The 22,736-nt window shown below is 42.2% G+C and overlaps 1 protein-coding gene across 2 annotated transcripts; it reads left to right on the top strand.

Moving 5' to 3' along the window:
- The first annotated feature begins 5,427 nt into the window (after positions 1 to 5,427).
- si:dkey-19e4.5 (UBA_like_SF and PTH2 domain-containing protein) lies at positions 5,428 to 22,656 on the top strand. 2 transcript variants are annotated; one of them, XM_052018214.1, is made up of 7 exons: positions 5,428 to 5,563; positions 8,743 to 8,834; positions 10,081 to 10,146; positions 15,235 to 15,327; positions 18,488 to 18,591; positions 19,979 to 20,093; positions 21,363 to 22,651. In XM_052018214.1, the coding sequence occupies exons 2-7, from the start codon at positions 8,757 to 8,759 to the stop codon at positions 21,447 to 21,449; spliced, it is 543 nt and encodes a 180-aa protein (XP_051874174.1). In that variant the 5' UTR covers positions 5,428 to 5,563; positions 8,743 to 8,756; the 3' UTR covers positions 21,450 to 22,651. The 2 variants fall into 2 exon arrangements, with proteins under 2 accessions (XP_051874174.1, XP_051874173.1); XM_052018213.1 differs by having other exon boundaries at positions 5,498 to 5,613; positions 21,363 to 22,656.
- The last annotated feature ends 80 nt before the right edge of the window (positions 22,657 to 22,736 follow it).

Below are 22,736 nucleotides of genomic sequence, written 5' to 3'. Positions count from 1 at the left end.
CCATTTAGTAATAACATGGCTGATTTTTTTTTTATCTCAGTGCCATTTTCCTGCATTCAGCCTATAATCTTTTGATTCCCTTGAAATCCAAAATCTACTAATCTATATCTTGAACATACACAGCCCCTGGATATAAATCAGGTGCAGGCAGATGGGATTAGTTTAAATTGGCATTTGGTCGGCACAGACATTGTGGGCCAAAGTGCCTGTTCCAGTGCTCTACTGTTCTATGTTCTAGACAGCTGAGCCAGGGGAAACATCATCCCTGTGTCTACATTGTTAAAGCACTTAGAAGCTTGTATGTTTTAGTGAGATCACCTCCCATTCCTCTAAACACAAGAGAGTGTAGCCTTAGTCTGCTTTGTCTCTCATCACATCCTTGGAATCAATCTGGAGTGCTGTGGAGGTTGGAGCAAAAACTTTCAGGAATCAAGGAAAAGGGCAAGAAAATGGTGCAGAGGAAGAAGTTCATCCATGATATTGTGGAATGGTGGAGCAGGGTCAAAGAGATGAGTGGCCAACTCCTACTTCTACTTACTTTCTTAATCTATGAAATTTTTCTCATATTTCCTTAAGACACAGGAGGCCATTCAGCCCATTGAGTCTATGTTGGCTCTCAGAGCACTGCCATCAATCCAGTTCCCCCACTTACTTCCCTTTATTCTATTCTCTGCCACATGCACATTAATACCTCCTGATTCCCCTATCAACCACCTACTAGGGTTGATGTGCTAAGAAAGGATGTGCTGACGTTGGAGAGGGTTCAGAGAAGATTCACTAGAATGATTCCAGGAATGAGAGGGTTAACATATGAGGAATGTTTGACGGCTCTTGGGCTGTTCTCCTTGGAGTTCAGAAGAATGAGGGGGGGCCTCATAGAAACATTTCGAATGTTAAGAGGCCTGGACAGAGTAGATGTGGCAAAGTTGTTTCCCATGGTAGGGGAGTCTAGTACAAGAGGGCACGACTTCAGGATTGAAGGGCGCCCATTCAGAACAGAGATGCGGAGAAAGTTCTTTAGCCAGACAGTGGTGAATCTGTGGAATTTGTTGCCAAGGACAGCTGTGGAGGCAAAGTCATTGGATGTATTTAAGGCAGAGATTGATAGGTATCTGAGTAGCCAGGGTATCAAAGGTTATGGTGAGAAGGTGGGGGAGTGGGGCTAAATGGGAGAATGGATTAGCTCATGATAAAATGGAGGAGCAGACTCGATGGGCCGAATGGCCGACTTCTGCTCCTTTGTCTTATGGTCTTATGTATAGTAGCCAATTGACCTATCCACTAGTAGGATCCACTTTGGGATGTGGAAGGAAATGGGAACAGCTCAGTATATTATACGTTCTATGCCTTTCCAGAGAGGAGGATGAAGAAACCGTGCATGGTTTCCCATGTGGAAATAATGTCCAGGACTCTGCAAGTATGAAGCAACTTGGGATACCTAATTGCTACCGCAGAATAAACGAGCAATCTGTTTGCTAAGGTCATGAAGTCTCTGTTGGATACTGTTATTGACAGGTAGAACAGGAAGGGTAATGTCCATAATATTCACCTTAACTGCATGTGTGACTTGGCAACGCCTTAGGTTATCCAAGATGCCTTCTGTCAATAAATATTAATTAGCACAGAGGGATCCAATGAAATGTGGTTAACACCAAGTATTACATATTGGATTATTTTGGAGAAAAAGAGAAGATTCTGCTAAGAAAGTGACAGTGTTATACTTGAATTGTAATGTGATAGTAAAGTATAGAGCAATAAAGTGAAAGCAGGGTACAAAAAATATCTTCCCATTTACATCAAGACCAGGGATGTGTATAGATATTAGTAACAGACAATCTGTTGGAAGAACTCAGCATGTCGAGCAGCATCTGTGGGGGGAAAGGAATTGTCGATGTTTCAGGTCAAAACCCTGCATCAGGACTGAGTGGAGAGGGAAGATAGCCAATATAAAGAGGAGAGGGGGAGTGGTGGGAGACAGGGGCCAGTAGGTGACCAAGGAGAAGTGAAGGATGGCAGGCAGATTGAGCCAGGTAGGGGAAAGGGGAGTTGGGAGACGGAGGTAGCTGGGTGTGTGTAGATATTTTCTGATGAACATCATCCTTGTGAGTTTTTGACCTGGAATAACAGACTTGGTGTAAGCATTATGCAGGATAAGATAACACCAAAATCTCATCCAAATGGTTGGGAATTCAAAAATACACCATCAGAGGAATTACTTGTAGTACATGCCCTTCCCCCTACCCTTACCTTCTCCTTTGGCATGTGCTATGAAAGGCAGCTCTATTTATTTCTATGCAATTTCAACTCCTGGTGCAATAAACACAGCTCCACTCATCTCACTGGGATTGTAGTCTCTCACTTAAACACAGCTTTATTATTTTTTGTGGAAATAAAAATACAGCTTCATTTATGCTGATGAGTTTTCACTCACTGATATAGACAAAGCTCTAATCATTCCATTGGATTTGCCATCTGCCTAATGAATCTGTCCATAAAACATCACCATTGGCAATGGTCTGATCTTGGTTTGATCATCCCCTTGGCATGTTCTCAGCTCTACAGTGTTGGTCTATTCAAAGTTATTGGACAATTGATGGCAGCTGAGTAAATGAGCCATCAGAGAAAGGCAAAGGTTGCTCTACTGCATAGAAAGGAATAACAGCAGAAAAAAATGGATCAGGCTGTGCAGAGTTGGAAAAGGCTAACGTTTCATGTGCTATGCCCCTTTGCCACAATTGTAAATTATTACAAGATGACAGAAGGCTGCAAATTTTTTTTATTCATTCATAAGAAGCAGACATCAGGTTTGGTTTGGTTCATGGGGTGGATACTCCATATTTGCATCTCGTGGTGACTTCTCTCTGTACTGTCTACTTATGATTCCAATGTATACTTCAATGCTACTGAAACCTAAGATTTATACTTTCTACTTCCTCCTCTACCACCATGTTTTAAGCATTTATCCATCCTCCAAGTCATATTTTAAATTACCATTGCTTAGTCTTATGCTCTCCTCACTTTGCTATTTAATCAGCTCCTGTGTTCCACCTCATCAGTTTTTCATTTTTTTCCCCAACACTTTTTCTCTTGTCCTATTAATCTTTATAGGATATTCATCTGTAACACAGAACCATCTTGAGATAGAGAACACCATTCAGTCCATCATGCCGGTACTTGGTAGTGTAATCTAATCAGTCCTGGTGTCCTGCTATTTCCCTGGAGTCCTGCAAATTATTTTCCCTCAACTGCCTTTTGAAAGCTTTGGTTGAAAGAGTTTTAACCAGCCGTACTGCCAGTGACTTCCAGATCATAATCAATTGATGTGCAACGCAGCAGTAATGCTGCTGCCCCGCAGGTCCAGTGACCTGGGTTCAATCCTGACCACCAGTGGTGTCTGTGTGGAGTTTGCACTTTCTCCCTGTGACCATGTGAGTTTCCTCTGGGTGCTCCAGTGTCCTCCCACATACCATAGACACTCTAGCTGGCAAGTGAATTGACTACTGTAAATTACCCCAGTCTAGGCGGGTGGGAAAGAATCACATGGGCTTGTGAGAGAGAATAGTTTACAGTGAAATAAATAGGTAATGGGATTGGCGGGATTCCTCTGACAGTCGGCATAGACTCGATGGGCTAAATGGCCTGCTACTTTGAGAATATATGAAATGATAATATGAAGTTTTTCTACACATCCTCCCAGTTTTGGACAAGACAAGACAGCCACATTTTCTAAACCAAGTCTGGGGACTCAAAGGGTGGGAATGCAGTAATACAACCCAGGTGGAAAATCTAGATTGCTTTACAGCGTAACATGGCAAAACTCAAAGCAACCTATATTTTAACTGTTGCTTCTACTACAAATGTGTACTTAATTACAAGGATCTACTATGTGGCGATCAGACAACATTTATAAATAAAACACCATTCAGACTCCTTAGCACAACTGTAACAGGGCACTGCACTGATGAATGACAAGAGATGTGCACACACTGGGCGCTGGGTGTGTATTTTCTGAAGTCCGGCCAGATACATCGGTTGTCTTTTTTCTTCTTCCCCAGTCTGATCTCTTTTCTCCACTCATCCCCAATTTTGACATCCTGTTCTATGTGTCCAACCCCCACCATCAACCTTGATCCTTTGTACCCATTCCAAGCTCCTGACCTCTCCCCATTCTGATCTGCCCTGCAGTGAAATGCGAATAAACCGGGAGGAGGGAGGGAAGTTCTGCTTCAGGCTGCAGGTCGCACGTTCGAACTGTATCTTTAGGTGCACATGTCTGACTTGGGTGGGGGCGGGAGGGTACTCAAGCTCCTCAACCACATGTCAAGCACTGAAGAGCTCATACTTTTCAATACTCTCAGCTCACAAGCTGGTCAGGTCAACTGGGGATATTTAATAAGTCAGGCATTTTCCCAGAGACACTATTTACCTGGGGACTGTGTCCAGAAAATAGGCATGTGTGTGCACACTAACCAAAGAACTCACATATAACATATCTCTTCACTATGAGCCGAAGGGCCTGTACTGTGCTGTAATGTTCTATGTTCTATGGGCTATGTGAGAGGGAAGGGTTAGATAGATATTAGAGCAGGATAAAATGTCAGCACAACATTGTGGGCTGAAGGGCCTGTACTGCACTGTAATGCTCTATGTTCTATATTTTCAATGTATTTCATAATGCCTTGTCACGACCACTTCTGTCAAGCATCTCTTCTTCACTTTATCATATAATAACAGATGGAAGCTATTCGGTCTATCAGGTTCATGCTGGCTCCTAGGAGAGCAATCCCATTAGTCCCATTCCATCTCTGCTTATTTTTGTCATAGAGGGTCACAGTGTCATACAGATGTTTTATTTATGAATTTTGTTTGATTGCAGGGTAGTGGGTGATACTATATCCTTTGTAATTAAGTACACATTTGTCACTTTAGTCACAGTTATCCATAAATATCCCTCATTCCACATTATCAGAAGAATTAAAACAAAGTCAAACAATATAGTAAATAGGTTTATTATTGTCAGACGTACTGAGGTACAGTGAAAAGCTTTGTTTTGCATGTCATCCATGCAGCTCACATTATTGGAGACACAAGAAACTTCAGATGCTGGAATCTGGAACAACACACAAAAAGCTGGAGGAACTCAGTGAGTCAGGCAGCATCTATTGGAGAGAAAGAGATGGTCGACATCTCTATTCTTCTCCATAGATGCTGCCTGACCCGCTGAGTTCCTCCAGCTCTTTGTGTGTTGAAACAATATTATTAATAGAATCAGTCCTAAATAGTTTTACAAACATCTAAACATCTACCAATTGTTTGAATAATGGAAACAAGTAATCTTATTTTTTAGAAAATTATATACAGGATAGGAGGAAGGTCTCAATCCGTAGCGCTGCCTGACCCGCTGAGTTCCTCCAGCGCCTTGGGTGCTGCCCGCAGGATGGAGCCTTTACTGGGAACGAGCAAAGGCTGGAACCGACAGACAGGGCTGTGCTTCCATCGCGGGACGGATTAAAGGCTCGGACAGGAAGGGGATGTTACCGTGATGGCACGTCTCCATTGTGAGGTGATGTGCTGTGCTGCCGGCGGCTGTGTGTTGGGAGTCTCGGTGTCCAGGTCCGTGAGCTGGGGGGGGGGGGGGTCTGCCCGGTGTCCCCGTCCCGGGGGCTGGGGGGGGAGGAGTCTGCCCGGTGTCCCCGTCCCGGGGGCTGGGGGGGGAGGAGTCTGCCCGGTGTCCCCGTCCCGGGGGCTGGGGGGGGAGGAGTCTGCCCGGTGTCCCCGTCCCGGGGGCTGGGGGGGGGGGGAGTCTGCCCGGTGCCCCTGTCCCGGGGGCTGGGGGGGGGGTCTGCCCGGTGCCCCAGTCCCGGGGGCTGGGGGGGGGGGGGGGGTCTGCCCGGTGTCCCCGTCCCGGGGGCTGGGGGGGGAGGAGTCTGCCCGGTGTCCCCGTCCCGGGGGCTGGGGGTCTGCCCGGTGTCCCCGTCCCAGGGGCTGGGGGGGGAGTCTGTCCGGTGCCCCTGTCCCGGGGGCTGGGGGGGGGGGTCTGCCCGGTGCCCCCGTCCCGGGGGCTGTGGGGGGGGGGGTCTGCCCGGTGCCCCCGTCCCGGGGGCTGTGGGGGGGGGGGGGGTCTGCCCGGTGCCCCCGTCCCGGGGGCTGGGGGGGGGGGGGTCTGCCCGGTGCCCCCGTCCTGGGGGCTGTGGGGGGGGGGTCTGCCCGGTGCCCCTGTCCCGGGGGCTGGGGGGTCTGCCCGGTGTCCCTGTCCCGGGGGTTTCGGGTCTGCCCGGTGTCCCCGTCCCGGGGGCTGGGGGGGGGGGTCTGCACGGTGCCCCCGTCCCGGGGGCTGGGGGGGGTCTGCCCGGTGTCCCCATCCCGGGGGCTGTGGGGGGGGGGGGGGTCTGCCCGGTGTCCCCGTCCCGGGGGCTGGGGGGAGTCTGCCCGGTGTCCCCGTCCCGCGGGCTGGGGGGAGTCTGCCCGGTGTCCCCGTCCCGGGGGCTGGGGGGGGTCTGCCCGGTGCCCCTGTCCCGGGGGTTCCGGGTCTGCTCGGTGCCCCTGTCCCGGGGACTGGGGGGGGGGGGGGTCTGCCCAGTGTCCCCGTCCCGGGGGCGGTGGGGGGGGGGGGGGTCTGCCCGGTGTCCCCATCCCGGGGGCTGTGGGGGGGGGGTCTGTCTGGTGCCCCCGTCCCGGGGGTCTGGGTGGGGGGGGGGACTGCCCGGTGTCCCCGTCCCGGGGGTTCCGGGGCTGCCCGGTGTCCAGGTCCAAGGACTACCGGGTGTCAGGGGCCGAGGGTTCTGGGACTGCCCTTGGGAAGCAGCTGAGACTGGCAGCGGTGAGGGTATTAACGATGAGGCGGAGTGCGGCCGTTTCTCCCCGGGGGGACGGTGCTGCCACTGGGCTGAAAGCACATTTCTTGCTGATCCAATTTCCTGTGCTGAATTCTGATGCTTTATTGCATGTGTACAGCAAGAGGAAGGCACAAAGGGGCAGGAAAAGTGAAGGAAAGGGAATTCTGCCTTCTGCATTTCAAGCCTTCTGGTGGCCTGCTAATTCTTTATAGGTTTTCCGCAGCGGGATGGGATAAATCTCCAGAGGGAAATCGAATCTTTTTACTTAAAGACGAAATTGTGGTTTCTGATATTTATAATCATTATAATTCTTTAAATGTTGTTCTGCTAATGTTATAACAAATGTGTTACAATAGTGTTGCCAGTTGGTCTTACACGTCTCTCTTCTTGGTCGGTCCCTTGAGATCAATGACAGAGATCATTGCAAAAGAGTGGAAGATCCTTTTATGTGAATTATTTTAACATGGGACACCTATTATAGATCAGCAATAGACAGTCTTGAAGCTGAGGTCTTGGTCCAATGCTAAGGAGGTCCTAAATGGAAAGAAACTAATCTCTGCTGCACAGACTAAACATAGACACATACAGTGATGGCTGGGCACGTACAGTCTAACCAACACAGGCACAAGTTTATTACGATGTTGCATTTATTACATTAGCATAACAATATTTAAGGAAACCTTGTGCATCCTCCTGTGTTGCATTATAGCCAATGAAATATTGTCTGTGCTGTTATATGGATAATACAACCATCAGTTTGCACACAACTAGCTCTCACTAACGGCAGTGTGGCAATAAATAGATAAAGTTGCTGTTGCTGATTAAGGGGGAGAAAAGTACCAGTCAGACACTGGATATAACTACCCTGCTGTTTTCTTGTTGAGTGCAATGGGATCTTTTATTTCCACCTGAAAAGGCAGGTGGGGTCATGATTTAATGTCTTGCCTGAAAATCTGCACCTCTTGCAGTGTGGTATTCCCTTGGATGTTAGGCTGGATTTTTGTGATCCAGTCTCTAGAGTGGGGCCTGAAGTCTGAAACTATCAACTGAGTCACAGTTGACATTTTGTATTTCTAATATTTGAATAATAGCTGTAGCCCCAAATATAAATGAACATGGTGGTCTTAAAGTTATCTTTGGAATAAAGTGACTGTCTCAAAGCTCCCTAGTTCTATAGCATCTGAACAAAATAAAATGCAGCAGCCCCTGGGATTGATTAAGAGAACATAAAATGAACACTGGAAGAACTTGTCAGGTCAAGCAGCATCTGTGGAGGCAAAAGGTGTTTGTTGACATTTTGGGTTGAGACCCTGCATCAGGATGGAAGTACGGTCTTGGCATGAAACATCAACATATACTTTTTGCCTGAATAGATACTGCTTGATTTGCTAACTTCTTCCAGCATTCTGTTTTGTGTTCCAGATTCCAACATCTGCAGACTCCTTTGTCACTATGATTGAGAGAAAATTGGTACTATGAATGGATTGGCCCATCCTCTGGGAAAATAACTGAATATGTATTACCCACACATACTGTAAATTACCCACAGACTGTAAATTTGAGTTAAGGAGCTGGTGACTGACTGTATTACCTATGTTTTTTTTCGCAGCAACCTTGACCTGTCTGGCATTGCTTTCTGTATTTAATCTGTATGTAAATTAACACATCTCCCCAGTACCTTAAAACTTCACACTGGCAAAATGCTAGATTCCCTGAGACTTGCTTCCTCTAGAAATTTACCTCCGACTTGGTCGGTGAATTATGTTGCAGGAGAACTGCTTATTTTAGTTATGTATGTAAATTTTGAAACAATGTACTGCAATTCATAAGCAGAGGAGGTAGGGACCAGTAGCAACTTGTCATCAGAACGCTGCAATATATCTCATGTCTTTTTTTCCTTCTGAAGTTTCATGATTGAAGATGGCAGAGATGGAAGTTAATTCAGTGTTTCTGCAGCAACTGATGGAGTTAGGTATCTCTGAAGAAAAGGCCAAGGAGGTTGGTGAAATATTCATTGTACTTGCAGCAGAGGAAATGTTCATTTACCAATTTTTGTCTGTGTGGCTGCAAGTTCTTCAATTAGACGTGTCTACTCTAATTCTCTTCTACAGCTCTTTTATTTTCTTCTTTTTCAAATATTTATTGACTTTTAAATAACTTTTCCGGTCCTGCCTCACTATTGCATGGTGTCAGAAAAAGTTTTTCCAGCATGAACTTTATTCATAATATGTCAACCCTGTGTCTGTCTCATTTGGGTAGAACTTTAAGCTTGGTTACTTGCACTAAACACAAAGTGTAATGGCAGCAATGGATTCTACTTGGCTTTTCAAATTTGGCTCTATTTGGCACGTGACTAAGGATGAATTTCGGAACCAAATCCATCTGTCACCTACTAACCTGTCTCAACGCTCCATTTGCCCTTCATCCCCCTCTCATCTGGTTCCAGCCTCTGTCTTACCCTGACCTCTTACTTCTCTCTGTCTCACCTTGTCTTCTCACTTCTATATACTGGCTATCTTCTCTCTACATTCTCAGTCCTCATGCAGGCTCTCAGCCCAAAATATTGGCCAACCCTTTGCCTCCACAGATGCTGCTAGACCAGATGAGTTCATCAGCAGTTTGCTTTTTTTTTGCTTCGGATTCCACCATATGTAGTCTGTTGTGTCTGAATTTCTAGCCCCTTGTTCCTGATTTCCAACCCATGGAAACGTTCCTTCACTATTTATCCTGGTAAGCCTCTTTTAAACCACCAACTCCCCAACCCCAGAATTCATTGCCAGTGAGAAATTTCACTTTAATTCTATCATAACTGTGTCCCTTTCATTGTGGTGAACCTTGTTTCTATTTTCCCCAGAGTTCTAATGGTCATTCTATCCTGCAGGGCCCAGAATCTATGCAATATTCTAATGGTATCATGACCAATCTCTTGTATGGATTCATTATCACTTCACTGCATCACTTTTCAGCACCTTTATGTCCTCAGTGCTTTTTTCATTTTCAGTTTTCAATTTTTGATGTGCATTTCTGTTTATTCTTGCCTAGTTCTTTTCTTTTAAATAAAGAAAAGGTTATACACTTGGGTGAGTGAAAATACTCAAACTGCATTAATTTTGGCTTTTGTTGTAGCCAGTCAGTCAGATTACGCTAATATATTCTATCCCCACCATCTATCAAGTTGGGTGCTCATTGTATCAGTGGTGTCGAGTCCTCAATTACCTAATCAATATTTTCTGTCTGGTCACAGGCTCTGATTAAAACTGGGAATCAATCCAGTGATTCTGCTGCTCTGTTTTACTTCAGTGAGCTTGAAGTAAGTGTCCTATCTATGATGTTTCTAACAAAAAATAGTGATTGTTAATGTATCTCTGAAACAACATAGAAGTATAAATCTGACTTATTGTTAAAACGCATTCATCTGTTTAATATTTTACCTATCCAGCCAAGGTACAGCTTGGTGTTGTTTTAGCATTTTATTAACTTGAGCCATTTTCAGCAAGAGAGGTATCCTACAGTCTACTTTTTAGATTGTCTAATTTAAGAATAGTGAGCTTCAGAGAAGCATTAGCCTAGAAATCAGATTATAAAAGAAAGCACCAGTTTTTTGTGCAAATTGCACATTTCTGTTTCAGTAAATTGGACTGGGCACTTTGTCATGATTTTCACAAGTAATGACATCATCAATGTGCATCACCTTTCCTAATTGCTGACTGAATCTGCATCAAAAGGTTGTGACTCTCAACTATTGTTGTTCACTTGCAATTAAATAAGGAGCAAATTTCAGTGTTAGAATCATTTGTGATTTAAAAGGGTATACACTGGAATATCAGATTTTTTTTATCTTTAGAGTCCCCCACATTGATTTTTTTTCATGTACTACCCCTTCATGCACACAGCCAGCATTGAGAAGCTGCCGAATGAAATGTAGTTCATGTTCTGGTGCTTATAAAAGGGAGAAAATAATAAGTGATTTCTTTAAGTGAAATTGTTCCAATTAGGCATTTTGGTTTTTTTTTGTTTTGATGGCCTATAATTTGGGTTTTGCACAAAATGTAACACCCATTTATTACACCAGAAATTAGTGAAATCTAATTTCTAGGCTAGTGTTCTGTTGTCTCAGCTTTGAGAACTGTTTGTGGAAATGAAGCAAAGGGGGAAACTATTGCACCACCTTTCAGGATGTGTGAAAGTATTCATGCTACTAAATTGCAGGGAAGTCCTGAGGCAATGAAGGAAATGAAACAGACATGTATATGTAAAATACATATAACGATCCTAAATGTGAGGTTTGAATTAAAGAGTCCCAATCTGGAAGGTATCGTATCCCTTAGGACAGGATCCATAGGACAGAAAACGACAGGGACAATAATCCCAGTTAGAAGCTTAATATTTTTTAACAACTTTATAGAATTCTTATAATTTAAAGAAAAATGAGCTATTGAAAATCAATGAAGCTTTTGATGAAGCCCTTCTTTTGCTCTTAAGCTGAGGTTCCATTAAATGTAATTTTCTTTGGCACTATAATACTGTGGCATAATGTACATGATCTTTATGCCATTCTGCATTGTTAATCTCTTCATGCCAAGTCAAAATATTAACTTGTGGTTTTTCAATTAGCTTCACTTAAGCATTCTGAACAGTGGCAGGTTCTGAGACCATTCATCCTACTTACATAATTGTAAGATCTGGGTAACGTACAGCAAATGCATCCAGGTTAGATTGAGACTTTTTTTATTTTTGCATTTTGAATTTTGTTTCCTGTATGCCATATCTTTCTGACACTTGTCAAATGCTACTTGCTGACTTTTTTTTCCAATCCTTCCACCATTTAAATTCTCCTTGATGAGATTTGAGGTCTTTTGCAGTATAGAACCTCCCTTTATATTTGTCTTTTATTTTTGACTTAATTTTGTTTGACCGCAAGACATGGGAGCAGAATTAGACCACTCGGCCCTTTGAGTCTGCTCTGCCATTTGATCATGGCTGATTTATTTTTCCCTCTTAGCCCCATTCTCCTGCCTTTGCCCCGTTAACTTTGACACCCTTACTAATCAAGAACCTATCAACCTCCGCTTTAAATATACCCAATGACTTGGCCTCCACAGCCGTCTGTGGCAATGAATTCCACAGATTCACCACCCTCTGGCTAAAGAAATTCCTCCTCATCTCTGTTCTAAAGGGACGTCTTTCTATTCCTGAGGCTGTGCCCTCTGGTCCTAGACTCTCCCACTACTGGAAACATCCTCTCCACGTCCACTCTATCCAGGTTTTTCAATATTCAGTAGGTTTCACTGAGCTTCCGCCCTCATCCTTCTAAACTCCAGCCCAGAACCATCAAATGCTGCTCACAAAGATCACAAAACAAGGGAGCAGAAGCAGGCCATTCGGCCCATCGAGTCTGCTCCAAGGAAAAGAGAAAAAGAAATGGGGTGGGGAAAAAAAACTATTCTAATCCCATTTTCCAGCCTTATCCCCCATATCCCTTGATACCCTGACTATTTAGATATCTGTCTATCTCCTCCTTGAACACCCCCACTGATCTGGCCTCCACTGCTGTGCGTGGCAAGGAGTTCCACAATTTCACCACCCTCTGGGTAAAGAAATTTCTCCTCATCTCTGTCTTGAAACTGTACCCTCTAATTCTAAGATTGTGCCCTCTGGTCCTGGACTCGCCCACCAAGGGAAACAGCCTAGCCACATCTACTCTATCCTTTCCTGTCAACATTTTAAATGTCGCTACGAGGTCCCCTCTCATCCTTCTGTACTCCAGTGAGTACAGTCCAAGAGCCGACAAACACTCATCATACGTAAGCCCTTTCATCCCTGAAATCATTCTCGTAAATCTCCTCTGAACCCTCTCCAACGTCAGCACAACCTTCCTAAGATGTGGGGCCCAAAACTGCGCACAGTATTCCAAATGAGGCCTCACTAGTGCCCCGTAGAGCCTCATCAACACTTCCTTACTTTTATACACCATACCTCTCGAGATGAATGCCAACATAGCATTCGCTTTCTTAACCACCGATCCAACCTGGTGGTTAACTTTTAAGGTATCTTGTACGAGTACCCCCAAGTCCCTTTGTACTACCGTACTTTCAATCTTCTCTCCTTCTAGATAATAATCTACCCGCTTATTTCTGCTTCCAAAGTGTACAACTGCACATTTCTCAACATTGAATCTCATCTGCCATTTCCTTGCCCATTCTCCTAAACTGTCTAGGTCCCTCTGCATCCTTTCTATTTCCTCTATGCTCCCTACTCCTCCACTTATCTTGGTGTCATCCGCAAACTTAGCCACACAACCATTTATTCCATCATCCAAATCATTGATGTACAAGGTAAAAAGGAGCGGCCCCAACACCGACCCCTGCGGCACACCACTAGTAACCGGTAACCAACCAGAATGAGATCCTTTTATTTCCACCCTTTGCTTCCTGCCAACCAGCCAATGCTCCACCCATTCTGCTATCCTACCCATAATTCCATGACCTCTCATCTTATTAATCAGTCTCTTGTGAGGCACCTTATCGAAGGCCTTTTGAAAGTCTAAATACACAACGTCTACCGCCTCTCCCTTATCCACCCTACCTGTGATTTCTTCAAAAAACTCCAATAGGTTGGTCAGACAGGACCTCCCCTTCACAAAACCATGTTGACTAGGTCCAATCTTGCCTTGCGCCTCTAGGTATTCGGTAACCTCCTCCTTGAGGATAGATTCCAATAATTTTCCCACCACTGACGTCAGACTAATAGGTCTGTAATTGCCTTTGTGCTGCCTCCCACCTTTCTTATACAACGGAACTACATTCGCTACCCTCCAGTCCTCCGGAACCATGCCAGAATCTATCGATTCCTGGAAAATAATCGCCAATGCCTCTGCTATCTCTACAGCCACCTCCTTCAGAACCCGGGGATGTACCTCATCCGGTCCGGGAGACTTATCAGTCTTAAGCCCCTTTAGTTTTCCTAGCACCTTCTCCCTATTAATCTCAACTGAACTCAGTTCCAATTCGTGAGACTCCTGACTAACGGGCACATTGCTTATGTCCTCCATGGTGAAGACCGATGCAAAATATTCATTCAATTCCCTTGCCATCTCACTATCGTCCATTATAATACCTCCTGCACCGTTATCAATTGGTCCTATGTCAACCCGTGTCTCTCTTTTATTCCTTATGTATTGTTTGCTTCTTGTCCCACACAAATGCAACAAACAATACAGAACCTTCTAAGACAGGAACATCTTTTAACAATGTTTGAAATCTATGTCCAAAATTTAGGTATTCCAAAAGATTCAGCAGCATTGATCTCTTCCTTAAGTAAAGTCTTGCTTTCCAGAATCTTTACAAGTCATTTTCATTTATATTAATATGTTCTGTGATGTAGCTATTTTTATCTCAGGGTCTGCCATCATGTGAACCTTCCTAGCCTTTTTTTTTAAATGATTTCAAGCTTAAATGAGATGAGACCAGATGCGAATCATTCAGTTGCTTTCCTTTGCAGTCTGCAAGTGAATGCACAAAGAAAACACATACCTTTCTTTAAATAATAGAAATTGCTGTCAACATTTGTGGAGAGAAAACAGTAAATGTTTCAGGACTGTGACCTTTCTGCTTTTCTTAAATAAAAAATAACATACTTTGCACTAAAATGGACTTTTTTTTTGTTCTAATTATGTTCTTTTTTTTTGTAAAAATTGTGCATAATTTATGTTGGTTTTCTTGTGAATGCTGCTTATATGATGCTGTGATGTTGCTGCAATGCAAGTTTTTCATTGTACCTGTGCATACATGTACTTGTGCGTATGACAATAAACTCAACTTTGACGCACTCATTAACACGCTTCCTAGCCTCTTAATCGCTTCAACCAAAGCTTGCTGTTGTCTCTTCTAAGTACTTAGCTTTCTCAAACAGTATTTATGAATTTACTAGAACATGTATTTTTCTTTTGCTCTCCGGTTAAGAAATGAGTCTGAGACAAAGCTCTAGAGGTCTCAGCACTGGCGACCAGCTGTGAATCATCTGCCTGCTGGGATCCTGGTTGATCTAGCTAGACCATCATGCTGTGAATCCTTCTCAACATCTGATGTGTAAATGCCTACCAGAAATGTGATAATGATACAACTTTTGCACTTCATTGTTAAGATAATAGCCTCAATAACTACCTCATTTTATTTGTGACAGCTGATCCCCTGCTCAAATAGCTCCAGCCTCTTTTGCTTGCTGTATCTTTCCCGATTTTTCATCAAAACCCAGAGATAACTTTGATAACATTTATAGTTCAAACTAAATATCCCTTCAAGTTCACTGTCAAAAATCTTTAATGCTTCAATTGCTGCATGTGGAAAAATTAATTCCCAGAGTTTGCAATTCATCTGTTTTTCTACACTTTAATTTCTAGATGTTTCCTGGGCTTGAGGTTAATGAGTCTTTGAACAAGGAGTACAAGATGGTGCTTGTTGTGAACATGGAATTGACCATGGGAATCGGAAAGGTATTGTGTTTATGACAATCTCATTGCAAAGGAAAGGCATAGACCAAACTAAAATTAACTCTCAATTAATTGAAATGCTATTTGAAAATCTTAATGTTTTTTAATGTAAACTAATGTTTTTAATGTAAATTTTAAATTGACAGTGAATTCTGAAAATGGGATCTTGGGGGATCAATATTGGATTTGTCTCCTTGGAGTCGGTGTAATAGAACTGATAATGAATTCATGGTGCCTGTCGCATGTTGTCTTGGGAATAAGGTTTTAGATGCAGAAGGAATGGAACTCTTTGTATTCATCTCTTCCACCCACAGACAAAATAGTGGCTACTGTTGGGTAGGAGAATTATGGTTCTGGTTAAAATAATAGATTTTATTTATTACATTATTAAAGGTAACATCGTAACACAAGTCCATTTTACTGTGCATTTCTTTGTGTTTGTTGCATCTATGATACAGAATTTCTTAACTTGAATATAAACAATTTCTCCCAAAGGTGAGCTTTGTAGGAAGTCTTTTTAAAAAAATGGACGAGTAAACTGCTCCTTTTCTTATTTATTTTCTTTACCCACCATAGATGAAACAAAAATCTTCCAGTATGGAAATATAGAAACAGAAAAGAGATGATATGTTAGTAATGGTTGCACAATGTTCAATTTCAACTTCTCAGCAAAATAAGCAGCTCACGCCTGCATGCAGCCATACCTCAATGACATTCAGGCATGGGTTGATTGCCACAAATATTACCTGCCACTTAAGTCCCAGGCATTGACTGTCTACGTTAATATAGAGTCTAACTCCTTGGGATTTAATGGCATCATCATTAGTGAATCCCTCGCCATCAATATTCTGGGGATCACATTGACGAGAAACTCAGCTGATAGTGTGGCTACACGAGCAGGTCAGAGGCTAGGTCTCTTGTGGCAATTGACTTGCCTTCTGACACCACAGACCATTTCCACTATTTACAAGGCACAGGTGCAGAGCATGATGGAAAATTCTCTACTTGCCTGGATGAATGCATTTTCAGCAACGCAAGAAGCTCGGCACCATCAGAGACAAAGTAACTTGATTAATTGGCCTCCCAACCACATTATAGAGACTCACTCTCTCCATCAGCTGGCACATCCTAGCTCCAGTGTGTAGCATTTGCAAAATCTGTTACAGCTATTTGCTGAAACTTGCAAGCTGTACCATCAAGAGGGACAAGGGCATCAGGCATGTGACACCACCATCTGCAGGTTCCTTTCCAAGTAGCACACTATGCTGATGTGGAAATACTGGTATTGGTTTATTATTGTCACTTGTACTGAGGTACAGTGGAAAACTTTGTCTTGCATACCGTTTGTATAGATCAATTCATTACACAGTGCACTGAGGTAATACAGGGTAAAAACAATAACAGAATACAGAGTAAAGCGTCACAGCTATAGGGAAGTGCGTTGCAGGTTGACAATAAGGTGCAAGGTCATAACAAGGTAGATTGTGAAGTCAAGAGTCCATCTTATCATATAAGGGAACCATTCAATAGTCTTATCACAGTGGGATAGAAGCTGTCAAGCCTGGTGGTATGTACCTTGGGGTTCCTGTATCTTCTGCCTGATGGGAAAGGGGAGAAGAGAGAATGACCCAGGTGGGTGGGGCCTTTGATTATGCTGGCTGCTTCACCAAGACAACGAGAGGTAAAGACAGAGCCCAAGGAGGGGAGGCTGGTTTCCATGATGCACTGGGCTGTGTCCACAACTCTCTGCATTTTGTTGCGGTCCTGGGCAGAGCAGTTGATGCATCCAGATAGGATGCTTTCTATGGCGCATCAATAAAAAATGGTGAGTGTCAAAGGGGACGTGCCAAATTTCTTTATCCTCCTGAGGAAGTAGAGGGGTTGGTGAGCTTTCTTGGCCGTGGCGTCTACATGGTTGGACCAGGACAGGCTATGGGTGATGTTCACTCCAAGGAACTTAGAAGCTCTCAATCCTCTCAACATTTTATCCCTGGGTCTAAATCTTAGAACTCCCTATTTAACAGCATTTTTGGAGTAATTTCACTGGAAGGACTGCAGTTATTCATGAAAGTGGCTCACCACTTTCCACAGGCACTGGTGGATGGACAATAAATATTGATCTTGTCTACATTGTCCACACCCTTAAAATAAAATACATTTAATTACGTGGGAGTTGGAATAGAAATGACCTGAACTTGAAACTTGAGCTTAAAGTTCCATTACAGGATCTAAATTTATATTTTGCATCTCAAATACATGGAAATATGGTATTAATGATGATTGCTGCAAGTGATCAAATGAAGTTCTGTACAGAATTGAGGCAATTTCCCCTGCCTTTACCCCTATGTCTCCCCCCCCCCCCCCCCCCCAACCCCAACATTACAACACCATTAGAAGATGATTGTAATTCTATGAATAAAATGACCCTGTTCCCTGCTGGGCTGCTTGGTCACAGTGATTTGGAAGTGCCTTGACCAAACTGCTGCTCATAGCTGCAGTGCTGAAATTAAGAACTTTACTCTTAAGAAACTCTGCTTTACGTGTTTTGTACTGCCAAGCTTTCTTCAAGCTCCTCAGATAACTTAGACTCTTCATTATGTTGTAGAGTAACAGAGATCAAGTAATATCCATTCTGAGCTCAGCTTGCAGTTTGGATTTATTCATTTCTGCTCTAGAAGTGGGATAGGTATCGAAGTCTCATTCTGGATTGCCAAAGTCCTTAAGGTAATGGTATTCCCAGAATTAGACTCGCAGTTGTAAGAAGGAGAAATGGGTTGTAAGTTTCTGTTCCAAATTGGTACCTGAGCACCATGCCTTCAATGTTGCCAAGCTAATCTCCAGGAAATCCTTACCTATCACCATCATGGGAATTTCTTCATTACATGGATTATGGTGACAAAAGAATTCCCACTATTCCGGAGGTAGGCAGTAATCTTGAGTCTTGCACAAAAGAGTAACTTCTGAAGGATAGGTGGAGTTGTGAAATGATCACCCATTAAAACTCAGGACTCTGAGGAAATGCAGAAGGAGTAGTTAAAAGCCCAACCTTTCATGATTTTTGTTGAACAATATGTAACCTATTAGAATTTTTTTGAATAGCTTTCAATATAGCATTGGATGTTTAAATATTAGCTGTTCTGTAAAGCTGTTTACAAATTTGCAGGTTGCAGCACAGGTGGCCCATGGTGCTTTGGGCTTGTATCAGATGATGATGATGGAGGAGTCGGACAACTGGCAGCAGATGTTGAGAATATGGGACGATGATGGGTGAGTATTGCCAGTAAGGTCTGTCTCACAGGAAGATTATATGTACACTTGTGTGGATATTATTGTGCATGATATTGAAATAGGAACATTATGGAGATTAGTAAAATATGATTATTCTAATAAATGTTGAACTAGAAATGTACTATCAAGTTGCTGTAGGATATGAATCAGGATGCAACAAACAATCTGTCTCTAAAACCAAATATATGCCCGGAGCTTGGGATGCACAAAATGTCATTTAAATTGTATTGCCTAGTTCACAATAAATCCAAATTGAATGCTGTTCCATTATTAATGCAGGCTTCTGCATCTGTCACTAGAGGGCTCTTTGAAATAATTGAAACCAATAAAAGGCAAGGCAAATGGCAGGCATCAGTCTCAAATGTTGATGGGAACCTGACTAAACTCTGTCAGATTTCCATTTATTATGTACAAATTAGATTCATGTAGCATAATTCTGTTTTTGGTGGTGTTGCAGGTTATTGACTAAACTCTGCACCTTTTTTTGTGATTGATTTCAAGAGACAATGAGCTAACAACTACAATATGTTCCATAACACTACAGCAGCTCTGTTACATGCAAGTCTGGAGAGACGTTGTAGTTTCCCTCTTCATAACTTGTTACTCGAGTATGATCCCACCTGTATTTCAGTGACCAGTTATTGACCTGTGGGATTTTTATCCCTTGGTTGTCATTTTCTTTGCTTGTAAGGAAAGAAATCTGACATCACATCAGATGGGGGATGAACATAAGTTTTCTAACAAGGTGATTGATGCTCAAAGGTCAAGGAAGGCTGATTGAGGATAGCTGCCATTTTCTATAATTAATGACTATAATAAAATTCCTTCTTTGAAATTATGTACACCACATCTTTGTTTTCTGCAAATTTTGCTTAAGATGTTCATTTAAGAGAATTGGCAGATTTCAGTTTTTAATTCAAGAGGGATTGTATACCTAGTGTTATAATTGGATTGTATCAGTAGTGAAGTAAATGGTGCTTATTTGCTGATGAGATAATACAAGACCCACTCACTTTAAGAGATGCCCTGGATCAAAGAAAATTAAAGTATGATTCTATACCTGCTGAGCTGGTTCATATCCTAGCTGCTCAATATGGTGATATGAGAGGACAATATTAGACACAATACTCTTAAATGACATTTACTCAATTGCACAATTGTTTTGCTGCAGTAAATTAATACATTCATAAATTGAACAGAGCAGTGGGAAATGAGAACAAGCAAGAATCTTTTGTATTACTTTCTCTCATTGAAAATATTAGAAGGGTGGAAGTGATTGTCATTGCATCTAAATAATATATATTTGTCTTCCCCTGCAGACACTTCCCAGTTAACTCTTAAATTTGCTGAATATCTTTTTTTTAAGAGGCAAAAAGATTGTATTGAAGGGAATGAGTACTGAGCACCTCCTAGAGTTACAAGAACAGGCTTGTCAACAAAAGCTTCCAAATTACTTGGTGCAAGATGCAGGAAGGACCCAGGTAAATGTTAATTTCCTTTTGAGTATAAAAATAACTGTTTTGGCTATAAATATCAAACTTGGGATTGAACATGAGCTACTTATTATGCATTGTTATGTGGATGCTAATTGAAACTGTGGAATGGTTCCACTTTTGTGAGTAGCTCTTCTAAACATATGGGCTTCGAAAGTGAGTGAGAGGTTTTTCATGACTCAATGATCCCTCACAGGTCAGGTCCTGCCTAAAAAGGGACATCCACCACAGACAAACGGAATGATGATCAGGTTGTGGCTGAATGAGTCTGTAGATCCTCTAAAAATGCTAAGATTCTGTAAGATAAAAATAGTGCAGTCTAGACTGAAACCAACTACTTCATTATAAACCAGGTTTTGAAATGTTATACCTGCACTGTAGCAAAATTTACTTGTGGGGATCGGGCTTGATTGGATCTCCTTTTCTCTGGTTGGCAGAAGTGACTACTGACTTTAACTGCCTAAGCCTACTTCCCAATGTTGGCCATCCTTGCAAGATCAGGAGGATCAAGCGACTCATGAATATAGAAAGGCAGATTAATAAGGTAGTTGAGGAGTAAGGGATAATTCCTCTTAATGGTCCAGGTATAGAATTTAAGAGCAGAGAAGTCATACAAATGTAGAAATGTTAGTTGAGGCTCCAGCGAGGTAATTGCATGCAGTTCTGGTCCCATTACAGGAAGGATGTGACAGCACCAGAGAGGGTTTAGAGAAAAATTATGAGGATGTTGTTAGGGATTTGGAAGTTTAATGAGGAAAGGCCTGCGAGATTGGAGTTGTTCTCTTTACAATATTGGGAGATTTTATTTGGGTATATAAAATTGTATGCCCAAGATAAAGTGAATGGGAAGGGTTATCTTCTTTAGCAGGAAGGCCGGCAAATACAGACCATTGACTTAAGTTAATAGGAGGAACTTGGGGAAATTTCCTTCACCCATGGATTGGTGGGGATTTGGAATACACTGCATGAAAGGGTGATTGGGGTAGAAATCTTCATCATTGTACCTGAATAAGTACTTGAATTGCTGTAACCTATAAGAACATAGATAGAAAGTTGGAAAGTAGGATTATTTAGACTAGAATAGACAAGATGGGCCAAATAGTTGCCATTTATGCTGTAAACTTTTGTGGTTCTATACCTGAAGGTAATGAGGAAAAAGGCAATCCTAATCCCAGGCTAAAAGGAAAAGTATTTGTAATCTCAGATTGGTACGTTTATGCTTTCATGATGAACAATCCTCTTTTTTTTAAACTCAAGATTGCAGCTGGATCCCGCACTGTCTTGGCAATCATGGGCGAGGAGAAGTTGGTCAATCAGGTCACAGGGAGCCTTCCACTGTTGTGACATTAACAACTAATATTGGCTTCTGCAGAGATGTGACTGAAGGAATAAGGAAAAAGACATTGAACGAAACTTGCTGAACAGCTGCTTGATGAAATTTTTGCTGACGTAATATTTTGATTCTTGATTTTGTTTTTAAAGTATTTTTATTGCTGTTGTGCTTCTAAATTTGAAGGTTAGGATTCTTCCTCCCAACAAAATGTCAACTTTTGGTTCAATGATGGTCTCCTTCTGTTTGGGTATACTGTAAATTTTCAAAGTCATTTGGACTGAATGCTATATGGGACAAAGGACATTTGTGAAGGGAAAGGAATGGACATTTGTCAAGCAGCTGGAGTTGTCTTTCATTGATGGAGGCAATAATAGCAGATTAATAGCTAAGCTTCTGAATATATGGTGATCAGCAGTCCTGATATATTTTCATGCTGAATCAAGATATGTGAAATTATGAATGACATAAAATAACAACTCAAATGAATTGAGGGGCCTTACTGTTTTCCTGCAAAATATGGGCACTGAACAAGTGTTTATTGAATGGCCATTCATTCTGGTCCCATTAAATCACAAATTAGCTAGTACCTGTGCTATTCTGGTCAAGTGTATTTTATAAATTACTCTTATACTGCCATGAGATCTCCAGATTTCTAGCTGTCATTGAAGTTGGTCAATCTCAATGCATCAGGAACCATTATGTTTAGGTTGCTGGTTAATCTTCAAGATTCAATAATGTGTATTGGATTTAGTCATTGAAATGTTGTATTAATTATTACTATTTAAAGTATTTCTAAAGGTATTCTTTCTTCTGATGGAAAGATGCATTTAACTGCAATGTTAGTTGTAGTTATCTCTTGTTATACACTCCAGTCTTTGATTCCATTTGTGAGAGTTCATATTTTAGGCATACACCCACATTGCTCTAAATGGCAACACCACAGTGCATTTGGATTACATTGTTCTGAGAATACAGTATTCAAAATTCCAACAATCAGTCACATTGAACAAATGTGAAATCATCTTGTGTGGTCGAGTACTACAGAGGTCAGTGTATTTTAAAACTACTGAATTAAAACTGTCATGTAAATGCTTTCATAATGATTTATGGTTGTATGTATGACCCTTCCTGGAATGTATAGCAAATGCTTGCTTTTCATCGTCTTTTTTTGATGTGAAAATAAATTAAACTCCACTTAGCACCTTTTTTATCACCTTTAAGTGAGTAGAGTCCCCCACTTATTTAAATCATAATGTAGGTGAATGTAACAATGATCTTGGAAAGTTCTATAACTACCA

This window comes from Pristis pectinata, chromosome 6, assembly GCF_009764475.1.
Source record: "Pristis pectinata isolate sPriPec2 chromosome 6, sPriPec2.1.pri, whole genome shotgun sequence".
NCBI classification, from domain to species: domain Eukaryota; kingdom Metazoa; phylum Chordata; class Chondrichthyes; order Rhinopristiformes; family Pristidae; genus Pristis; species Pristis pectinata.
Note: the sequence above shows the minus strand (reverse complement) of the source record. Positions and strands in the feature narration are given on the sequence as shown.